The sequence below is a fragment of the Poecilia formosa genome, unplaced genomic scaffold (genome assembly GCF_000485575.1).
Source record: "Poecilia formosa unplaced genomic scaffold, Poecilia_formosa-5.1.2 Scaffold222, whole genome shotgun sequence".
NCBI lineage: Eukaryota > Metazoa > Chordata > Actinopteri > Cyprinodontiformes > Poeciliidae > Poecilia > Poecilia formosa.
The window spans coordinates 485,222-508,398 of NW_006800161.1; the positions used below are offsets into that span (position 1 = coordinate 485,222).

General features: G+C 38.5%; 2 protein-coding genes across 5 annotated transcripts; both read left to right on the forward strand.

The window, feature by feature from the left end:
• The first annotated feature begins 599 nt into the window (after positions 1-599).
• On the forward strand, positions 600-7,922 carry lnp1 (leukemia NUP98 fusion partner 1). Of its 2 annotated transcripts, none has more exons than XM_007568452.2 (4): positions 600-1,183; positions 4,411-4,644; positions 5,032-5,130; positions 7,257-7,922. In XM_007568452.2, exons 1-4 carry the CDS (start codon positions 998-1,000, stop codon positions 7,362-7,364), a joined length of 627 nt encoding a protein of 208 aa, XP_007568514.1. In that variant the 5' UTR covers positions 600-997; the 3' UTR covers positions 7,365-7,922. The 2 variants fall into 2 exon arrangements, with proteins under 2 accessions (XP_007568514.1, XP_007568513.1); XM_007568451.2 differs by lacking the exon at positions 7,257-7,922 and adding an exon at positions 5,371-5,573 and having other exon boundaries at positions 602-1,183.
• A 6,518-nt stretch (positions 7,923-14,440) lies between these two features.
• tmem45a (transmembrane protein 45a) lies at positions 14,441-22,575 on the forward strand. Of its 3 annotated transcripts, XM_016679830.1 has the most exons (7): positions 14,441-14,665; positions 15,507-15,607; positions 20,354-20,561; positions 20,651-20,863; positions 21,794-21,978; positions 22,074-22,216; positions 22,460-22,575. In XM_016679830.1, the coding sequence occupies exons 3-7, from the start codon at positions 20,366-20,368 to the stop codon at positions 22,554-22,556; spliced, it is 834 nt and encodes a 277-aa protein (XP_016535316.1). In that variant the 5' UTR covers positions 14,441-14,665; positions 15,507-15,607; positions 20,354-20,365; the 3' UTR covers positions 22,557-22,575. The 3 variants fall into 3 exon arrangements, with proteins under 3 accessions (XP_016535316.1, XP_007568515.1, XP_016535315.1); XM_007568453.2 differs by lacking the exon at positions 15,507-15,607; XM_016679829.1 differs by lacking the exons at positions 14,441-14,665; positions 15,507-15,607 and adding an exon at positions 17,742-17,855.
• Positions 22,576-23,177: the final 602 nt, after the last annotated feature.

Sequence of the window (23,177 nt, forward strand, 5' to 3'; positions counted from 1 at the left end):
TATCTATCTATCTATCTATCTATCTATCTATCTATCTATCTATCTATCTATCTATCTATCTATCTATCTATCTATCTATCTGTCTGTCTGTCTGTCTGTCTGTCTGTCTGTCTGTCTGTCTGTCTGTCTGTGTCTAGTAAAATGCATTAAAATGCAAACTACACGTTAGGTATAGAAAACTGAGACTTTAGATTTACATTTATCAATTACATAAACTCCCAATATAACAAATTAAAGTTTATACTTTGTAGTGGAACTTTGTAGTTCCACTACAAAGCTTAATTTGTAAAGTTTCATGAGTGTCTTGAAAAAAGACACTATGAAAAAATAAATACAGGTAGGTGTGCAGCGGTAGACAGGTTATCCCAAAGAGACGTGGTTTGTCTCGTTTGCCACAGGGAGCCCTGGGCTCTCCGTGCCGTGTGGGAGACACAGATCCCGGCACTCCATAATTATTGACAGGTTTGATGCGGTCTGCCAGTGGAAAGTATGGGCAAATTGGAGTATCGGCTGTTTACCCACAGGCCCGCCACTGCAATGGAAAGATTTAAAGCTGAGGCCACATCAGCCACCCACTGAAAAAAAAACAACAACAAACTACTAGCTGTAACTCAGTGTCTCCCAGCATCTCCTTTTTTTAACTCTCTGCCAGCCACACGGTAAATAGATTACCAAGGATTCTCTTATTTAAAGACTCAAGCAAAAGCTCTGCTGTTTTATTTTTGGCTTATCCAGGAATAACACTACAACAACACAGACGAAAAACACCCAGAGGCTCCGTAGTGGCATCCAGTAGACGTTACCTTCTCCCTGTGGGACGTTCGTGTGTGGCGGGGCTGTCAGAGACTTTAGTGGGTCAGCTGAGCGTGGTCTTTGCTTTCTGCACCACTGAGCTGGGATCTCATTTGAATCTGTCCTGCTGGGTTTGCTGAGCCAAGAGGCTGCCTGCGCCTGTGCCTGTGTGTGTGTGTGTGTGTGCGTACACACAGCAGTGATCATGTCCCTCAGACTGCTGCCCGCTATCGTGATGGAAAACGACGAGGACGATGATGGGAACTTCACCAACTGGATGAGTAGCTACTGGGGTCACGGAATGGATGGCGGACACTCCAGAGAGAGAAAACGTAGTTTCAGGAGGCCTTCGAAAACAAACCTCGACCGCAGAGCATCACTCCCCACCGTGGTAAGGACGGGAGCAACACCCAGATGCACTCAGGTCCACTTGAATTGACTTTTGTAGAGCATCATAATGCACACAGAAAAACAGCTCTTCATATCTGTGCTATTTTATTACAGCAAGACGTGACTTTTATTCAGTCGAATGTTACATGTCTAGACTGTTCCCTTCCATGTGAATGCCTAATGTAGTAATCTTTTGTAGAAAGAAGTCCTGACCTGGAATGTGCCTTGAAAAAAATTTATACCACTTGTGTAGCAAGTTGTCAGGGCCGTATTTACAAGGTTGTGGGCCCCTGGGCTGGAAGCTGTTTTGGTGCCCGATGTACCAGAGAAAAAATATTTTGCTTATGCAAATGAAAGGTAGTTCTATACATAATTGGGTAGTGGTAAGTTTCATACATCTCTTGGCCGTTAGCTCAACATGTTGTTCCAAAAACGAATGATCATAACTTTATAATTTTCCAACACTTGAGAATTGCTTACAGTAATAAGAAATCCCCAAATATTTGTGAAACTCACCTGATATGGACCAATGACTCTTAGATAAAGCGCAATGTCTGCAAAACATGCATTCGTTTAAAAAAAAAAAAGAAAACTTTAAAAAAGCTTAGAAATATGTGGGAGCCCACTATGAATTGAAACCCTGGGCTACTGCCACTGGCAACCCTTTTTAAAGTCTGGCTCTGCATATAGCAGGTATTAATGCATCTTTGTGGAACACTGGGCCCTGTTGAATATAGTGAAGGGAGCTGTGAGGGTCTTTAGAATGTAGGATGTGTTTGTTCTACATCTGACTGCTAAACTGATCTCTTTTTTATTATTATTATTATTTATAGTTTTTGCTAAATTGATTTCTGCTTAAACCTGTTTTCTGTTTTCTCCTGGTATTCAGAAGTCAAAGTTTAAGATCTCAGTTGTGAGAACACTAAGAACGCCCCCTGCAGTCTACAATTCAAAATAACTGCGTGCATTCAGTAGATAATGTAGCAAACATCGCTGATATTAACTATAAACTGACGGTTTGTTGCTCATTCAGTAGCACATAGATTATCTATTTATTTTTTAACCTGATCCTTTTGTGTTTTGAAACTATATTATATTGCTTTGGAAAATCACAGTTGGCTCCTTGTTGGTCTATATTATTAAAGTTCCATCAATGAAAAAGAAACCTTTAAAGGTTTTAATGTTTACAGTTATTTAGAGATACGGGAGAAATTAATGAAATACGTAGAGCTTTGTTTTGTGTTTGTGGGGGATGACGGCTAATTCTGGATCAGCCTGGATGGTGGCAATGAACCGTTATGTAACCTAAAATGAGAAAAACAAAGAAGAGACGGGTCGCTCATTCATTTACAGGTTTTGGCTTACAGTTTTCTCTGACCTCTGGCCTGCTGATCCTCATTTCAACTGATTCCGATGCTTTCTGACAATTAATCAATGGAAACCCCCTCCAGCTGCTTCGGTACATGACTCGATTAGCAATCAGAAGCAGCTGAGAAAAAAAATTGTCTGATTCGTATTGTTGTTTGGTCGACTGGTCCATCTCTGAATGAAATATTAAAATTATTTGATTTATTGCATTTGTGCCTATGTCAATTCGGACTTGGTCAAAGGTTTTTACTAGACTTTGCATAAATAAATCATTTTGTTTTACCTGCCATAACAGATGAGCTTTATTAAATGAGGTTTTTGTCAAACAGGGAGCTGCTGTGTGTTATCTGACACGTTCATGGTCCAAATATGCAATGGAGCATTTAGGGAAATGGTTTTTGGCATCTATATTCTGCCCATCCATAAAAAATGTGGGTTTATTTTCTTAATTGATCATTTTTAATATTTGTATTATCAAAACTAAGACTACACAAAAGATGCTATAAAAGTGCAGAACATTGAAAAATCACATGGTTAATGAAATCATCTACGTTAAAGCACCAAATCTTGGCTCTTGTTTTTAGCTCATATTTTTGTTAGCTCATTTAATTGAGTCCAAATTCTTAAGTACTTGTTTTGTTGCTGTGTTTGTAATTTTTTGTTTGTTTTATAAAAACTGGTCTATCTTACAAATTAGATCTTGGATGTCAATGAAACAATCTATATAGCCTGGTTTGAAATGTTTAGATGCCTGAGTAATATGACTGTCATTCTCTCTGTCATGAATTAGTAGGCGGTGTTTCTTTAGTCCCTTGACTGTCAGCCCAAAAACGTTTACATGTAAACCAACGGGTTATAAGAATTAGCCATAAGCAAAGGAAAGATAGCTACATGGACTCACTTTCCACTGGATAAATTTTTCATATAACACATAAATATAAGTTGTAATGTATATTTTGCTTTAACTAGGGATGCATTGACACACTGTTTTCACTTCCGATACCAATACAGATATCTGAGATTTAATATTGGCAGATAACAATCCAATACAGAAAAACAGTGCTGAATTGAATTAAGACATTTTTCTGTGTGTTTTTTCTTTTAAACACAGATATAAATGTCCTGAATTACAAATTTATTTGATAACTTTGCACACTTAAACACACCAATAGCTTCACAAACATATAAAAACAACATGACTTCAATTTGTTCAGTTGGTGAAATTAGGAGCAATGATAAATAGACTGAAACTAACAAAAATGCAATTAGCAATTTTAAATGTATGGTAAAATAAATAGCAAAGCATGACGTTGCTCAGAGTACAAAGCATAGAATTAGACTGAATAGATCTGCCGTTATGGATCGGGTACCTTGTCACAGGTAATCGATCTAGAATTTTTTTCAATATCGGACAGATACAGATATTAATATCGGATTGGTGCATCTCTAGCTTTAACCAGTAAAAGTGGTTGTGTGATATAATTCCTGAGAAGCAGCTCAGTACATTTTGTTCATTTTGCTTGGAAGTAAAGCATCATTGAGCTGTGACATAACTTAGCTTCAGTCACACAGAAAAACAACGAGGAGCCGAATTAAACGTAGAATATTCACCTTACATCACCTTAAGGAATACTTGCCTTCCATCTCACAGTGGTCAGATTATAGCTAATGAATTAACTGGATAAACAGAGTCAAGAGGTTAGCTATAATTAGTTGACGTTATCTAAGGACATTAGTGGCAGAGTGGTTTACTCATTCACTGAAAACTCTCACTGAGGCTCTTTGTATTTTCAGCAAAGAAAAAGAAAATAACAAACCCCTCAATGACACTCATTTTCTCTTCATTTGTGTGATGTACAGACACAACTGGATGCCATGAAGCTGAACAAGACCCACACGGCAACCAACGCGCCCATTCCCAAAACGAGGGAAGACAAGGGGGAGGTCAGGCCTCACCAGAGGGTTCATCGCATCTCCTCGGATGAAAACCGGCCCAAGACGGCCGTCACAGAGAGCCGCATCACCCCCATCCCAGAGCTGACAGAGTCCTTCCAGAGGAGGCTGTGCTTCACTGACAAGAAAACCATGTGTCTGGTGAGAACTGATGTCTACGCTGCATAAAGATTATTATTTAACTTCTTGATAAGTCGCTTTTAGCGAAGCCTGTCGGGATTAAGGAGTGCTTAGAGGGCATTAAGGTTGTGTTACCTTAATAAGCACGCAGGATAGAAGACATGTGAGATCTGCATGACGTAACAGCAACAATAAAAAGCTCCTATTAGCAGAACTTTCAGTCGTTAGTAAGAAAGAGTTTGTGGGGAATCTAAATGTAACACTGTAACACTGATCCAGATCTGTGACATCATCGTCCCCTCCTTGCAAATGGAATCACTCACATGTCCCTTTGTAGCTTTGTGTAACAGTATCAGAAACAAAAGAACTGTTGACACTGACGCTGAAAATCCTCTTGATGTTTCGTAGAGCGATAAAGACAAGATGTGCCTGATTTGCCATGAAGACATGTGCAAGAACGGAGAGGGAGTTCAAGAACTTCACTGCACACACCGCTTCCACAAAGAGGTAAGAGAACGTGTTCAGGTCAGACACGCTGCAAACTTCCTGTCTGTGATCCAACGTGACCCCAAGCATGCCACGAATCAGGTCTCAAATCTCATTCCTGCATATGCATGACGGGGCCTGGTATGAAAACAACGATCCAGTAGCAAATGACTCTGTAGATGCATGGAGCGTCCTCACGAACCGTTGATCCCCAATTTGGCGCTTACTGAGTCTGATGTCTTCTTCTGGTGGGTGCTGAAGGAAGCCCGGCGGTTAGAGGCGAGCGTGCTGCGCAGAAGCAGCGACACGGTGGCCTGTCTGTTCAGGAGGCTGACGGAGGAGAGGAGAAAGTCTGCGGATGGGTGGATTTCCTCGGCGAAGGAGCAGCACGCCCTGCGTCGACAGCTTTCCCTGCGAAGGCATCGCTGAAATCTCTCGGAAGGGCGCCATCTCTTTTTATTTTAGTGATCCCTTCAATGATCAGGAGGATTCCTTCTTGCTTTATTTCAGGAACGTGGCGTGTCTGAATCTGCAAATCCTGAAAATGTCTACACACACAACACACACACACACACACACACAAATATATATGTATATATATTTGTCCTCGATGAGCTGGCCGAGGTTCGGTTTAGTGTTTTCACTACTTCTCTCTCGTTTCCTGTCTGATGCAGAAAATCAAGGTCACTAGTGCAACAAAAACTTTTAACTTAAAATAAATCCTGAAAGCTGACCCATGACCTCTTTGGGTTTGGTCAGATTTTGGTGTTCCAGTTAACCTCTTCCCCCTCACAGTGAAGCACTAAAGCTGTAGTAGTGTAAAGGTTTGAATTTATAATTAAGAACATTATGCTGTTGGAGAATAACGTAGTCTTTGTGACTGAATGTAGCTCAGTCAGTTTAATAATGTGCAGTATTAGTTGTACCAGAGGTTTTTATAGTCTATGAGCTTGAAATGAGCCTTGCAAAGTTATTCATAGTGTTTGAACTTTACATTTTGTCAAGTTGCAACCCCAAAATTAAATGTATTTTCTATGGATTTTGTGTGGTCGGCCCACAAAAAGTGAAGCAGAAGGAAAACGATAGTGATTGAAGGGTTGCCCTGTATTTGTCTCAGTCCATCATTCCATTATCTATTAGCAGCTTCTTTGATGCCATTTAAAGAAAACAACATTCAGGGTGATGTGCAGTCATAGTTTCTCACCTCAGAAAGCATTTTGCATGAAGCAAGCCTCATTTTGGTCATTTCTGACTGAAGCACCATTTTTCTTATGCCTGCTGCGTCCCCTGCATGACCTGCGGCAAACTGCAAACGAGTCTTAGTGGCTTTCTTTTAACAATGTCTTCCTTTTTGCCACTTCTCCATGAAAGTCCAGATTGATGGTGTGTACAGTCTCTGCTGCTCCTCCAGAGTTACTGTGAAATCTTTCCTTGCCCCATGAATACTTCTGCAAGCTACAACCTCTGGTGTAAATATAGTCTGTCAACTTAAACTTTACATTAAAGAAATGTATAAAGTAGGTAAAACATTTGCATATGTGTGTATGTATATTTGAATATGTTCAGACATCAATTTACTTTAATAGGTGACCCCGATTTATTACAATCCAAGTGTTGACCTTGAAACCAGAGTTGATATTGTGTTAAATTTCTCAGAACTTTGGATTATTTTTCTAGTGATGCTCCCAGAAATATTTATTTATTTATTTATTTATTTATTTATTTATTTATTTATTTATTTAATATTTATTTATTTATTTATTTATTTATTCAATGGGATTTAAATCCCATTGAGAAAGATGACTCTGCTGGCTTTTCTATGACATGAACAGGATTCTCTCTGGGGTGGCCAGAATTTTTCAAGAGGGGTCCAGGGGCCCCTCTCAACCCTCCTGGTGGTCAGCACTGGTTATATCAGCTTTATCAGTTTTTAAACACAGAAAACTGTCTTCTGAGGATCTCACAGAAAATGAACAAAACACGTGCTACTGTCGTCCTTCCCACATGACCTTGCTGTGCATGTAGTTCCTACATGTGGGAAATGACATGGTGCCATGAGAACAGAAAATCAATATGTGTATAAATCACCGACTCAGTTAGCCAATAAATGTGGGTGATGTTCCCGTCTGTTCTGTGGTGTGTTTCAGTGCATGGAGCAGTGGCTGTGGAAGAGACAGACATGCCCCACGTGCCGCGTCCATGTCTCCGTCATAAAGCCTCTCTACTGGTCTTCGTCCCGCACCACTGTCCCATGACGTCCCTTGCGCTCGCATGTTCATTCCTGTGACCTCCCGGCCCCAGAGGCTTCCAGCACATCCTAACCTGCCATTCCCTCTGCATGGTCACCCACTTCTAGATTGTCTTCTTGTCTTGGAGCGGCCCGGATCCTCCAGCTAGCAGACAGACTTTGCTGCTGAGCAATGAGATCCGAGGAGTCCATGTTTCGGGAGAACCTGTGGCCATACTGGTCGGTCTGAACTGCTCACAGCAAAACTAAAGGACACACTAAGCGAATTCAGGTCCAGACAACGGGCAGCTTATTTGTATGTGTAATGTCAGATGAAACAAACTCCTACGAGCGAGGCTAGTTCACGAAGGTTTTACCTCAATTTGTCATAAAAGTACACTCTAAAAATTGTTAGCTGGATGAAAAACAATATAATTCGGGTTATTTTGATGTCTCAGTCTTGCTAATGCCAAAGAACGACTGACCATGACTGGGCTGATTTGCCACAACAGCATGCTGGGTGTGGTTTTAATTAAAGATGATAATAACAAACTTAAAGATTAGCAAAAAGTAAGCAGGAAAAAAGTTCACAACCTGAATTTCTAAACAAATAATAAAATGAATCAACCCTGTTTGTCTCCAGCAGTCAATGGGTCTGAGAGAGGGTGAGTTGGACAGCCATGCCTGGACACATGATCCCACCTAGTGGTACTTTAGAGGAGTCTGTTAACCTAGTGTTAACATGTTCACCATGTTTTTAATCTGTGGAAGAAAGAACCTATCAATGCACAGGGATAATGTGTAATAACCACACACACATATAAACAACAATTATTATTTATTATTGTTTATATTGACTTTACTACCAGTTGTTTGCTCAAATTGACAGCCACAGCTGGCGCTAGCTAGTGCTTATCACCTAGCTGGTAAGCTGGTTAGCTTACACCTTGTAAGAACTAAAGTCAACAACAAAAATAAGTAACATTAACATCAGCAGTATTTTACCATCTACACTCTTATTTTATCCTTTGGAAGAGGTTCAGATCAGTTTGTTGTTCATTTCAACATGGTGGACTGTGAAGAATAATGAGGCTTTTTCTAGTCTTCTCTATACCCACTGCTAACTCCTCAGTCAGGAAAAAAGGTACTGGCTGTTCTGAAAGTCGCTACAATTTGTTACTTTAAATCATTGCATAATGGCTGAAGTGGGAGAGATAAGTAACATCACCAAAGTGACAATAAGGGAACATAAAACTCCCTAAATAAGAAAAGTTTAGTCATGTTAAGTTATTTAGTTTAGCTTTCTTGGATCTGGTTTCATTTTGGAGTCTAAGGTCCAACCAACGGGAAATTAGAGCAAGACAGTTATTTTTAAAATCGTTTGACTGCACAGGGATCAGACCAAAGGCAGCTTTTTTTACCTGCCTGATACAATAAAATTGAAGTTTTTTTTTTAAAACTAATTGCTATGTAAAACTGCTCAACTCCTGTTTTAAAAAGATAAGCCCAAAATTCAGGTAAAAGGAAAAGCCCAGCAGTTTTTAGAGAGTACTACCACTGCTATCATTAAGGCGACATGTTTCAGACACTGACTTTGCATAAATAACCGTGTGTTTCTATCTGCTTTCTGCGGTAAATGATGTGAATTTAAGCTCTTTTATGGAGCTTTCTCACTTCAGTCACACCTTCAGTGACTGAAGGCCCACATCTGATCCGAGTCCAGATGTGGGCCGTGGTCAGTTAGATTTCTGTCTTTATGCTAAGCTAAGTTTAATGTCCGCTGCCCACTTTTCTACATTTAACACACACATGAAATCTGGTATCATTCTCATCTAACTCACAACAGAAAGATTTTGCTAAACTGCGCCTTTAAGTCTGACATTAAGTAAATTGTATATTCAGATAATACCATGATCGACTTACGTCTTAACGTTTCAGATAAAAACGAAACAAGTTTACATACACTCATGATTTATTTGATTTTTTTTTTCCTTTTCTAAGATGAAAAAAATACAGCAACCAACCTCCTATGATAAAAATAAAACAAGAACTCTCTGCTTAAGTGAATTTATTTCTGGATTTTTGTTGATTTTATTATTAACATGCCAGCACAAGCATCTACACAAACCTCATCAATATTTTTGCTCAATGTTTTTTTGCAAGTCGCACATTTTTAACAGTTGTTATGACAACACTTTCTTTTATTTCAGTCAAACAAGGAATCAGTTTTACCTATAATGCACCTTCATGTTGGAGGCAGCTCTTTGGAAACACGTAATGGACCGTCCAGGGTCACAGTCTGCAGGTGCAAGTACCAGAGTTGTGAAGTAAACCGAAACTGGTGGGATACTCCCTTTTTCTCCCCTCTTTGTAAGAGGGCTGGTGAATATTAAAAGCGATGTGCTTTCTTTCATCTCTTCTTCACTCCCGGTTTCTGCCGGGAGTTTCAACGGTCATTTCTTTCTCTGCTTGACCCTTGATTTAAATACAAATCAGAATGCATTCTGTGTTAAGCTTGACTCACTTATTAATTGAAACAGTGTCTCATATATCGATAAGAATAATTAATCCATTTCCTTAACACAGTCATCAGAAAGTTTTTAGTATATATAAATGGGTTCTACAATAGGGTTTGTAGATCCCATTTAAAGTAGTTTGGTTTTCTGCCTTGGCTCTTGATTTTAAGCATAAAAAAAGAACTATAAACTATTTACAGAGGTTGGAGGTCATTCTATTTTTGTTTTTATTATGTCTGCAAATGTCTGGCTGTTCATTTGAGACAATGTTGAAACACTAAGAGTGGCAACTTTCTGTATGCAAAGTTTCAGAAAGAGCAGGAGTTTCTTAAAGAGACAGAGGCACAATTTCAGGTGTTATGAAATCAAATTTCTTTCAGGTCATATTTGATATATGATGCATTTTTATAACAACTGAATGTAACATAGTTTGATTGTACTATAAAATGGCACTACGTGAATGGAAAATGCATAACACTGACCCTTTAATAGTCCAAACACCAAATTTTGCCCCTTTTCCACTGGCTCAACCCAGCCCAACCCGGCTCGGCCCGGCTCGGCTCGCTTTATGCCTTCATATGGATTAATACACACAAAGGAAACTGTTTTGGCACTACATCAGAAGCTAACATCTACAGCTCTGCCTATGCGGGCTCTGGAAGGTACAGCTACTCCTCCATTGGCTACTTTGCAAATGCGAACCAACAGCAAGTCAAGTAGCACTTGCATGCCTAGATATTTCAGCTTCCCAAGCTGCATTTTCTTTAGAATACATCAGATTTGTGTGGTGTGCTGTAGTGGCGCAGGGGTTAAGCACAACCCACATTGGAGGCCTTAGTTCTCATCGTGGCCGTCGCAGGTTTGATTTCCGACCCGGCGACCTTTGCCGTATGACTTCCACTTCTCTCATTTCCCACTTTCCTGTCAATTAACTATCATATAAAGGCCCCTAGAGCCAATAAAACCTTTTTAAAACAGAATACATCAGATTTGCTCAATGCAAATTTTTGTCAAATAATTTTACAGTTACGTTCCACAGAGAAATCCACAATTAGGTGAATCCTTGGCCACTGAACTACAAATAGGCTGGGGCGAACTGTAAAATGTGCCTCAGTGTGAACAAAATTCATGACCAGGACTTCACATTTAAAGGTTAAGATTTTATTTGAGCCCATCAAATGCATGCAAACTCTCCCACATAAACTTTAACATCTTATTTCCGATCAGCACCACCTTCCTTCCTTTGTGATTGTCTATCTATGTTCACCGTTATGAGTCGCCTAATTTGCACAGGCTTGTCGCGGGTCAGGGTAGTTTCTGAGATTGAACAAATCAACAATGGCCATCTCCAACCTTGTTAGTGAAGGTTTTTACAAATAAAGCCAAGCCTGCTATCATCTCTAAGCTTTTAAAAACCACTGCTACACTGTGTGCCCCGCACTGCCAAATGAGACGTTTGCAGGGTGTGCAACGAGAATAAACTTCTGCATCTGTCTGCACCAGTTAGCACATAAACATGCAATTATACTCAAAGCATTTTTATTTTTAGCTCCTAAAAGTTGTCCGTGTCTTAAAAACCAAAAAGTATATTTTCAGTCATATATAATCTCAAAAATTAATCTCCAGTCTTAACAAGGAAACAGCTTGAGATTATTTTTGACTGAACTATCAATGTATTATGAAGCAGTGTGACTAGATAACCTGGTGTGTTCATTTCATGTGTTTCATCACTGAGAACAATCCTCATCAAGAAGCATTCAGGGTCACCAGAGTTCAATAACACGATCATAGTCACATTGGTAAAACTTTACAATAATCATAACGGAGACTACAGAAGTAGCCAGATTACTGGCATGTTATGTGTGTGATTCGACCTAACTCCACCTTCCTTTTACCAAAGGTGATACAGACACATCTCCACATCCTATTTTATGTCATGAAACATCAGTGAAAGATTTAATATATTTAATATAAAGAAAACTGTATAGAGCAAAAAAAAAAAGATTGGTTTAATTGTAACTAATCGATTAATGAAATAATCGTCAACTAATTCAGTCATTGGTTAATCATCAACTGAAGTATGCAAACTCACAAAAAGGCCATTTGCTGAATGAACAACAAAGTCAGAGCAGTAATTAATCCAAAGCTGTACATAAAATGAATGCAAAAAAATAGCATTTAAGATAAAAAAAATAATACACTAAATATGCCCTAAATAAAAATACTATTGCATTTTAGGCAATGAAATGCGTATTTCTTTATCTAAAAAAAATTGCTTATTTGTGTCTTGTATTTCTAATATTGTGTAAAAAAAAAACTTAAGTGGTGAAATGAAAAATCTGCCAATTTTGTTGCCTGATTAATCAATTAATCGTCAGAATAATCAATTACTAAAATAGTCGCAACCCTAGTTGTCATGATTTGCAGGTTGTAGAAGGTGAGGACAGATGCGGCGGACCCAGGTTTTTGAGAAATGATTATTTTAATGGTGAAACAAATGACAAAAGTCCAGACAACACAGAGGAGCAAACAGCAATGGCTCTGACACTGGTAGCACTGAACAGACAATGACAATAGTCACTACAACAAGACAGTATAAACAAGGACCTGACAGAGAACAAGAGACTCAGGTGGGTGTAAATACACAGGGGGTAATCAAGGGAACTAGACACAGCTGGGATCAATCAAGGGTAAACAGGACAACATAGCAATTCAACTGAGACAGAATCCTAAATAAACGTACAGAAAAACTCAAATCCTTACACTAGTTTAGTGATTCAAGTGCAACAATCTAACAATGGCAGCATTCATCTTGACATTCTGTCTTTTTGAGAACTCACGCTGACGTTTTGCTCCCGTACATTTGACAAAAAATAAGGTGACCTGGCGTTGCGAGATAGTGGTTTTGTTTCTCTTCAACAGCAACAATCTAGCTGCTTTTCGTATTTACTAAATGCCTTGAATCATATAATCCTGACCCAGCCCTTACAAAATAAAATGCTTTCACAGTTGCTAAAATCCCATAATAGCACAGTCATGAACGAGCTTCTCAAGCTAGACTGTTTGAGTTAACGATTAAAGCACAAACAGGAGGTGCTGCAAATCTTATGAAAAATACTGCCTCTTCGTTTACATGTGTCAGCAATACAGTAGCTACGTGCTAACAGTGAAAGTACTGAAAGGTTTCTACAAGTTTGTTCACACAAGTCTGAATTTTAAAAACAGAAAACCTATTGCTGCTGAGTAGTGACAAATAATAAGGTGGTCTCTACAACATGGTCAAACTCCTGGCATAAAGAGAAATTAGAGTGAAGCAAAAACTTTTGTGTCCTTGAATGGCTTTGTTTTACAGTCCTAATTTTGCATGAGCTCAACAGGTGCGTCAGTACATTTGTATGGCTGCTGGAATCTATTTGGTTTCGACACGCAAAGGCCAGGGTGAGTCAAAAAAATTTTTTTCCAGAGGATGAGCAGTCGGGAGGAGCATGTAAAAACCGAAAGCCAGAACAGAGATTTAGGAGTTTTATGATACTGTTGACTGTTGTTGTATAGTTGTGATACGTGTTTCACATCAAATCATGCATCTTCTTATTTTAAATTCACGTGAATAAAATATTGTACATGTCCACAGGTTTCCATGTGGGCGGGGCCTAAATTGGATCGCTCAAGCTAATTTGCAGGGCACCATCTAGTTGGGCCTTTTGGTTTACATGGAAAACACAAAACAGTTTAAATACAGACACTAAAGACCAGATGATGTAAAATTAAGTAACTGAATAAAACACATTGAGATTCCAAAACAGGGAAATTTGTGATTAGCTACTTATAATTCACACAGAAAAAGCTGTAGGAAAAAAAATGTGTTGGTACTTTAAAATTCCCAATGGATGTTCCAGAAATCTGGGTGAAATTAAGTTTATATAATACATTATCATGTTTATACAATGTAATTAACACGTTTGTTAATTATGTTATATTCATGTTAAATCGTGATAATGTTGAAATACATGTTATTTTGTGACAGCAAATGTTATGAACCTTTACAGTCACTGAAAAAAACATTAAAGAAATATATAAAATTTCCTGTTTTGTCCAATATAATATACTATACATGTAGGTGTATTGCTGCTGTTCCAGTGGTTTGCTGAAAGAGCTGAGATAATTGTGGAGGAGTTCATAGTTACTTGAATACCTTTCAAAAATACCTCCATAATGATACTCCTTTTTGTGAGGAGGTTTTGAGGAGAAAGTAAAGTGTAGTTAGGGATGAATGTTCTCAATGAAAGGGACGTCCAGCTCTTCCTCCTCCAGCTGCAGTGTACGTGCCGGGGCTCTTGTTTCGGGACGCCCTGCCCTCCCTCGCGCCACGGAAAGTAACGGTTTCCTGTGAGAAGAGACGGACCGGGCACGAGCTCCAGCGGGCGGAGAGAAAGTGCACACGTGGACACCGCTGACCGACGGCTCGGCCAACCAATGATAGCGCGAGCTTGTGACGTCAGCGACCACCTCTTCTCCAATGGGATGTTTTTTTTCACCGAGCAGCGCTGGCCTGCTGGGTTTAAGACAGAGGGGAAAAAAATCCTTGGTGGCATGAAAAAGTTGGGAGACGGATCTCGGATCTGGCTGCTGGGAATCTGGCTCAGCCCGCAGACTGCTGATGTTTACTCTGTGTCCAGCTGAAAAACAATCTAGACATCCTTGTTCGTTTCTAAGGGAACAACGATCTATGTGATGGGAAAAAGAAAAGGAATACATTTTTCTTCCTGAAAATACTTTGTACGATATTTTAGTTTCCAGAGACGAGCTAACTTAGGTAAGACTGTTTTGCTTTCCCTTTCCCCGTGTCTGAGAATCTAGATCTATGGAAACTTATGGAGATGTGGTTTTCAACTCGTTTCTAATTATTAGATGGGAAAACTTCATCTTCACAGACGAATGGTAAACGTAGATCTTACTTTTCTAACCTTGTTAACTCTGTAAGCATTATGACTTTTTAGTTATGTTGTTAAAATGATTTCATGCATGTACCCAGATGCTGTAAAATTGAAAAACTAAACTAATACTGGCGCGCATCTGAATCTATGTTTTTGTCTGAAACTTTCTATTTTAAAAAGCCTCATAACTTTCCTCATAAAAATCACAGGAAGAATTTCAACCCACAACTAAGATGGACATTTGTTTTTTATGTATTTAACAAACAACAAACAACAGTGCTGTGATAAGTACCCAAATAATTAAAAAAAATCTCTTTTTAAAATATGATTTTTTTAAGAAAAGAAAAAAAACGCCATACAAATCAACTTGTCACGCACACAAAAAGTCATGCTCTAAATATAGCAACCAGTTGCACCCTTACTGAAAAGGACTTTCATCAAGCATTTGTGATAACTCACAATAAGTGTTTTACATCACCGAGGATTTTTATTTGTAGAATTGTTTTAATTGGAGGGTTTTCATGCACGGCCCATTTAAAGTCGTACAACAGCATTGTACATGAGAAATGAATCTAGTTCACCATTTTGGAGGGGGATTTTTCTTTTGTGCTTTTGGGCATTTTGCTGCTGCATAATTGTGGTTCAGTTTAGAACTCATGGTTAGACAATCTCAATCAGGATTTTCTGATGGAAAGAAAATCATGGTTCCATACCCTGCAGAAAGCTGTCAAGGACTTGAAGAAGCAAAGCAGCCCCAGAGCATCACACTGCCACCACCGTGTTCAACCACCATACGATGTTCATTTTCCTGAAATTCTGTGGTACGTTTATGTTGAATGAAACGGGTTGTATAAAAGCTCCATGTTTGTTTTGGCGTTGTTATTTAAAGCAGAAGAACACAAATGTGTGATCTAATTTTGGTAGGTCAGTCACTTGTAGGAAGTCTACTTCTTGTTGTCAGGGTTGTCTGTGAGGGTGGCAGTAATCTGATCTTTAGAGATGGAGGGGTCTATCCAAAATATTGACAATAACGATGCCAAGTCGGCATCAGTATCGGATCGATACCAGCGTGATAATATCGATACTTATGTTTCAGAATCACTCTTGAAATGTTATTTTATTTTAGAGTTGAAGTTTCTCAGCCTTAGCATAAAAAGACTTTGTTTTGATTTGCTTTCAAATTATATTTTTCTGCCCTTTGTAAATTATTTTGTTTTTCTATTGTTACTGTTTATCATGTTACGAAATCTAGTAGACACCTATACATTTTGTGCATATTCTGTCCTAGATTTGAACAAAAATAATTAAAAGAAAACAACAACAACAAAAAAATCAGAAAAAGGTCAGAAGTTTGATGATATATCAGACTTAAACAAAATGCATCAGTATCAGAATCAGCATCAGTATTGGCGATACTGACCTTGTGTTTTATGGGTATTGGATCGATTGCCGCTTGATTAAAAAAAAAATCTGTACTTTGAGAAGGCCGGAACTGATGGTAAAATGATGATTTATTAAAGCACATCCTTGCAAATCAACCACCCCAAGAGCTAAACGAGAGAAATAAAACTTACAATCGTTTTTTTACTGTTAGTGAAGCAAAGCTTGTTACATTGATACAATTCCTTTCAGGAATCATTAATCAATCAGTCACAGAATTAAATTACTTAAATAAACTTTAATCGCCATTACCCTGCTCCCTTATTGACTGAAGTTAAATTTAAGTTGCCTTTTAGTGTTTCTCTGCCTTGCTCTTTTATTGCAGTGAATCTTCTCCGGTAGCTCTGTTGTTCTCTTAGCACAAATACGTTGTACAGAATGTTGCCAAAATAAAAGCATGGACCATTAACAGCAACTACAAGTAACAAAGTAATATTCAGTTGGCCTTTACAAAATCTAATTGTATCAACTCAGCTTGTCACAGTTGGATATTAAAAATGGTTTGACCTTGAATATTTACCCTGTAAAAAATAAATATAAGTACGTTAAATCTTAGCATACTTGAAGTCAGAATAATCATCAGTATACTTCAAGTTAGTTAAGGATTAGTTAACTTGAAGAATGGTATTTTGGAACAACTAATTTTGTCCTTAGTGTGTTTTAATAGTAATTAAATTGTAGCAAAGCACAATTTGAAGTGTACTAAGTGTATCATGCACTTTTTTGGAACAACTAAAGTTATACTTACGTACACGACTTTTTATGTCACATAAACGTGCTTGATTAGTATATCTTAAGTGTACTATTTTTGTGAATGAATTACATTTAAAATATATTTAGAATATCTTTTAAATATTATACATTTTATATATTAGTAGTATGATCACAGTATGCTCCAGTTACACTTATGGTTTACTATAAGTGCAAATGAAGTACACTTTTCAGTTACTTAATGTCTTTTATTATTATTCTTTGCCACTTTGTACATTACATGCTTCACCAGTACACAGAGATCAATTACAACACACTTTCCAGATGAAACAAAGTACTTTGTGCATTCAATATATTCACATTTTTAAAGAGTACATTGCCAATATACTATCAGACTGTCAATATATTAAGAGACTGTCAATATATTAAGAGTTTTCACACAGCATGATTATGAAAATTAGAATAATAAAACAATAGGCACACTTTAAGGAAATTAGTAAAGGACAGAGTATTGTTTTAGTACAATGTCACAGTATTCCAGTACGACTTACAATTTTAGGATGTTGTGAACTCGCTATGTTTGTGGCATCATCAGAACTGATGATGATTGGGACCTGATGCCTGGGGTGAAAAATAATTTCTGGGTGCCTTCTTTGCCTGTGTGTGTGTAGCAGAGTTTTATTTTGGCAGCGTTGTGGATATGGAGTTTGTCAAAATTAGTTTATTTGTTTTTTGAATTTATTTTTGTTTAATCTACAAGTTGTTTCTTCAGATATTTATTGGTGTTTTTTTTTTTTTTTTTAATTCTGTTATGCTGCGCTTGGCAGTTGGGGTTAGCATAGTAACCGGTAACCGACACCTCCCCTTTTTTTCTTTCCTTTTGGTGACTGGTATGTATTAGAATCAGCTCTGTGTTTTGTAAATATTATATTTTAACTTAAATTTTAGACAAATTTGATAACATACAGCGTTTCACGAGTAATTTTGCTATGTTTTGTATACGTTTTTAACTGTTAGCATTACTAATGTTATCCATTTTAGCTATGTTTAATTTTATGCTAACTGCTGCTAATTTCTATTAACCGCTGTCTACTGCTGACAACTGCTCATTGGGAGCTATTGCTTTGTAGTTGGGTTACTTATTTAATTTATTTTAATGCATATAGAGGCAGAAGCTGCTGGATTTAACTTATCCACCATTTCGATTTCCAGTTTGTTAGGTATGTTTTAATTTTTCACCTCTATTAACGTTACAGTAAGTTTTTTCTTTTGCCTTTTTAACAAAATCCTAAAAGATTATGAAGGCACCTAGCAAGGCATGCTAGTTAGCATAAAGTAGCATACATAAACACTGAAAGTATTTTATTGCAACATATTTAGAGTCTAATTATTAGGCACTATTTTCAAAGTTCTTACAAATATTATTGAAAAGTATTTATTCTGAGATTTATTAAGGTTTACTAAAATATACACAGAACCTATTTAAAAATACCACCAAAAGCACAACTTCAGAAAAGTATTGTTTGTATATATCTGTAATATAATTTTAAAATGTACATTTACAATATACTTTTATACAAATACAGGCAAAGTGTATTTTTTAAAATGATTATCCAAAATATAACTTTAGTAATATATTTAATTAGAAATCAAAGCATATTTTAGAAAAAAATATACTTTTAGAAAGTGTACCAAAAATAAATTTCTAAAAGAGTACTAGAAGCATGTTTCTGAAAGTGTACTTGTTTTAAACTTTAAGTATAATCTTAATAAGTGAACCCACTTGAAAAGTGGGTCCACTATATTTTACTTCAGAAAAATACAGTATATTTAAAACATGCTTAAGTATACTAAGGTATGCTATTTTGTCACCAGGGTTAAGCATAAAATAAAAGTAAAAATAGAAAAAATCTTTAAGCAGGTGAATGCAGTATGCTAACAGTGTTCCGTGATGTAGCTTAGGCTACATCGGTGAATAAACCCCCTTCACCGCCGCTCTCAGTACAACAACAAATGTCCAGGTTTTCCTGAAGTGAATCAGCATCTCGGCCGCAGTTGGCTGCCTCCCGTTGTTGTTGCTTATTCTGTGATTAAGGCCGCCCAGGCTCTGATGGCTCTTCCTGCGACACTGCAGTGAGGTGAGGAAGGGCTTTGCCATGGCTGCTGCTGAAGGGTTTCCCTCTGCCTAAAGAGCTCACACAGGGAAAGGAGCCATCTGACACACAGATGAGCTCCATTTAACATCTCAAACGCTCTGTTTCAATCAGGGGTCGATGTTCAAAAGCTTCCCTTTGTCATTTCCTTCACAAAGGAGAGTACAGCTGGGGAGTTTGGGGGTATTTTTGTGCTCTCTTGTGTTTTTCCTTTCTAGGCTATTTCATTCCGTGTAAGGAGGTTTTATTTTCTTTTTATAAATAATGTTTGGCTGTATGCTATTAAAAGTTCAAGCCCTCTCCTCCGACATAATTTACTCTCCAGCAGATGTTGCTCTGCTGCTGTTTACCCAAATTACGGCCACTCCTTCACTTTTTCCATCTCATTTTATTACACGCCTCCCCCGTCTCGCTGAATTATGTACAGCTCCTTGTGAAAGTGTTCGCCCTCTTTGAGCTTCCTCACGTTTTATCACGTTGCTTCAGCAAAACTGCAGCACGTTTTATTGGGATTTTGTTTGAAATGTCAGCGTGAGGTGAGGGCGGCACCGCGGTGTTGAAGGAGATGGCTATGGTTTTATGAAAATCAGAGACGGAGCCATGGCAACGCTGGAGGAGTTGGATCAAAGGGCTTGAAATGGTAATTGCAGAGGAAAGTCGTAGATTAAATTCAAATGAGCTCCGTGATATCCAGTCTGATGGTTAATACTTTTTGAAGGGCAATCTTGGTTAGAAACGTCATTGTTTATTTTATTCTTGGTTTTTATTACCTTCTTATGTATTGTTTTTGGTTTTTGTGTTTTATTTTAGATATTTAAAATGCCTCGCAGTTCCAGTGTGGAGTGTACTGCGCAAAATTAAAGTTCATTGGTCTTTGAGTGAACTTTCAATATTAACCTGTTGCCGATATCGTCACCTTCCCAAAATGATGGCTTATGGGATTTTGGAAAACAAAATGACAAGTTCTTTCTGTCCAAAAGATGTTTAAGGCAAAAGGAATCCCTTGGTTATATCACTTGAAAATGGTCTCAAAACAACAATATTATCGTTTATCGTCCAGTAAAATTTGCTGTTTTGAATTCTTTCTCAACATTCTGCTTTTGTGTTTTTGGTAAAATACAAATGAAGAAGAATCATCTCCTTTGTCACAGCTGCACTGAGATGAGATGTTTGCCAAACTTCTCTTAAATCACAGAGAGAGGAGGCTAATCCAGTCCAGCCATGGGATCGGGACGATGATTGCTCTGGTTTGCTGTCATGCAGGTGTTGTGGGTCATGGGCAGCTTCCAGGGCCACATTCTCCCCGGGACCGTATTCCTGATAATAGGGATCTGGTGGGCGGGAAAGTTCTCCCTCTGGCACACCACCCGCAGGAACAAAAGCTTTGGCTCCACCCGGCTCGCCAGCAGGACCTTGCAGCGACGCCTGGAGATAATTGAAAACTGTTTTTTTCTCTTCTGCTCTGTTACTGGTGAGCAGGCCTCTGTTTCTTCTACAATGTTTTGTTTTTTTTTAATTGTCCTAATGCAGGTGGGCTAACACTTCCTTTGCGCTCTCCAGGTATGATCTGCGAGCAGTATGTCGCAAACGGCCCGATGCTTCGTTTGTATGACTTTGCAGAGAAACACTGGGAACAACTGCACATCTGGCAGCACACAACCATGTACCTGTTCTTCTTCCTGGCCGCCGTCGTGTCTCTGATTCTCCACACGACCAAGGCCTTGCCGGTGGCCCTGGACAAGCTGATGCTGGGGATCGCGTTCTTTGTCGAAGGTATGTGCTGTGTCCCTCTGTGTGGAAATAACTGTAATTTTAATCTTAGAATTATGACTTCAATCTTGTCGAATGAAAAGTCAGAATTCTGAGAGAAACATCTGGACTCTTCGGTAGCCATAATTTATTTAATCTTCTTCTGTTCTGAAACAAACAAACAAAAAAGCGTCACATTTCTTCCCTTGGGTAGACGTTCTGACTTCCAAGATTGAAATTGTTCGCCGATGAACATGATGTTCCCACCTTCTGTTGATGGCAGGATATGGCTTTAGAAACACACAGAAAAACATTTCTGTGAGAAATGTTTTTGAAACAGCAAAAGTCTTGAGAAAGGGGTGGAGTGGAGGTTTTTACCATCCAGCCGGACAGTGACCTTAAATACGCAGCCAGAGACACAGCGGAGTAGCAGGACGGTATCCTGCAATTTCTCGATTTGTCTCTGCTTGACCACACCACCACAATCAAATGATTAAATCGCTAGCAGAATTTTGTGGAACTTAAATTTCATGCTCATTTAAATGAGGTGTGTCCTCAAAAACTTAAATTTGAGATTCCAGTTGTGGATTAATGCATAGACACGTGTTAGGACGGCTCAGTCAAAGTCAGCACCTCAACACAATTCACAATCGTTGAAAATTCATGTTTATTTTCAGTCTGGCTGAACTTGATCTTTTTTTGTAGTTTTTTTTTTTTTTTTTTTGCAAAACATATTTTTGATCTGCAACCATAAACATGGCAGATACGTCCCTGGAAGGACAGGAGGCTGTCATTTCAGTAATTTTCAGTATTGAGTGGGACGTAAGAGTATACTGGGCATGTGAAATTCTCAGGAGGTTCTCAGGGCCCCATGAGCTGATACAGCAACAAATTTCCTAAAGTCGAACTCCTTCTTCTATTTCTATCAAGTTAAATCTGTTTTCTGTTGTTCAGGGTTCCTCTTCCTCTACCACCTCCATGGACGGACCATGCTGGACGTCCACGTGCATCAGCTCCTGCTCTACGCCATCTTTGGCGAGAGTCTTATTTTCTTCCTGGAGGTCTTCCACAGAGACAACATCATCCTGGACCTGCTGTGCTGCACCCTCACCCTCCTGCAAGGCAGCTGGTTCTGGGAGGTAATAAATCTGCCTGGGTTCCCATATAAGCTGAAGCTCAGATCAGTGGGATCAGTGGGCGCTCCTCTCACTCTAACCTTCCTATTTGCTCACAGATCGGTTTCGTGCTGTACCCTTCCAACGGCACTGTGTGGGACATGAAAGACCACAACACCATGATGTTTATCACCATGTGCTTCTCCTGGCACTTAGCCTTTGCCATTCTAGTCGTTGGTGTGGTGTACGGCACCGTCAGCTGGTAAGAACCTGCTTCGTTAGATATATGAAGAACTGTTTGATTGTCCTGGAACTCTTCCAGATTAAAGCGGACACATCATGCTCTTAAATTCTTCCTTTTAAATCATTCAATTATTATCTATACAGAGTAAAACTTCAATGCTTTGGTCTGAACCATGCAAATTCCAGTGGGGGTGGACTTTGCATGGTATTTCCTCTTCAAAGTACTCAAACACACTGGTATTTATTTTTGTTTTCTCTTCAGCGTGGTTCGCTCCAGACTCAAAAGGACTCCTCCGATGGAAATGGGACTTCTGAAGCCCCGGGAGCGGGATGCCGAGTCAGAGGATGAGATTTTATGAGGACTGTTGTGCGACATTTCCAAAACAAATCAGGGATGTGAAGCTTTCATTTTCAGCAGCAGTACGACTAGGGGTGCACACAGGCACACAAAACAGGGCTATAAGAATACTTTAGAGATATATTGTTTCCTCTGCCTTATTTAATCAGCTTTACAGACTTTTAGCCTGACTTGTAATTTATTTTTGCAGTGACAGGAAATTGATTTCTGCCATATCTTTATTATCTGTACAATAGTTTGTCACCTGTTATTTGGATTGTTTTCATCTATGTCTGTACCAACATGTTGATTACACAGTAATCTTCATTCCAGTGTAAAAAAGTATGACTTTAAGAGTTTGCCTTTACGTACTTTGCATACTGGTATTGTGTCTTTTTCCTCTTGCGAGAACGTCAGAGCATGCATGTGATTTGAACCCAAACCCAAAGCCGTTTTTTATTTTTTATTTTTTCAAACGGCGTAAATGTTTATGTTTTGCTGTTTAATATAATCTGAATCTGTTTTGGTTAAATGTTTTATTTTTTTTTTTTTTTTTTTTTTTTTTGACTCGAATCGAAACAAAATCTTTGAGAATGGGACCAGATTTTAACAGTGCTTTTGAGGTTACTAAGAATCCCCATTT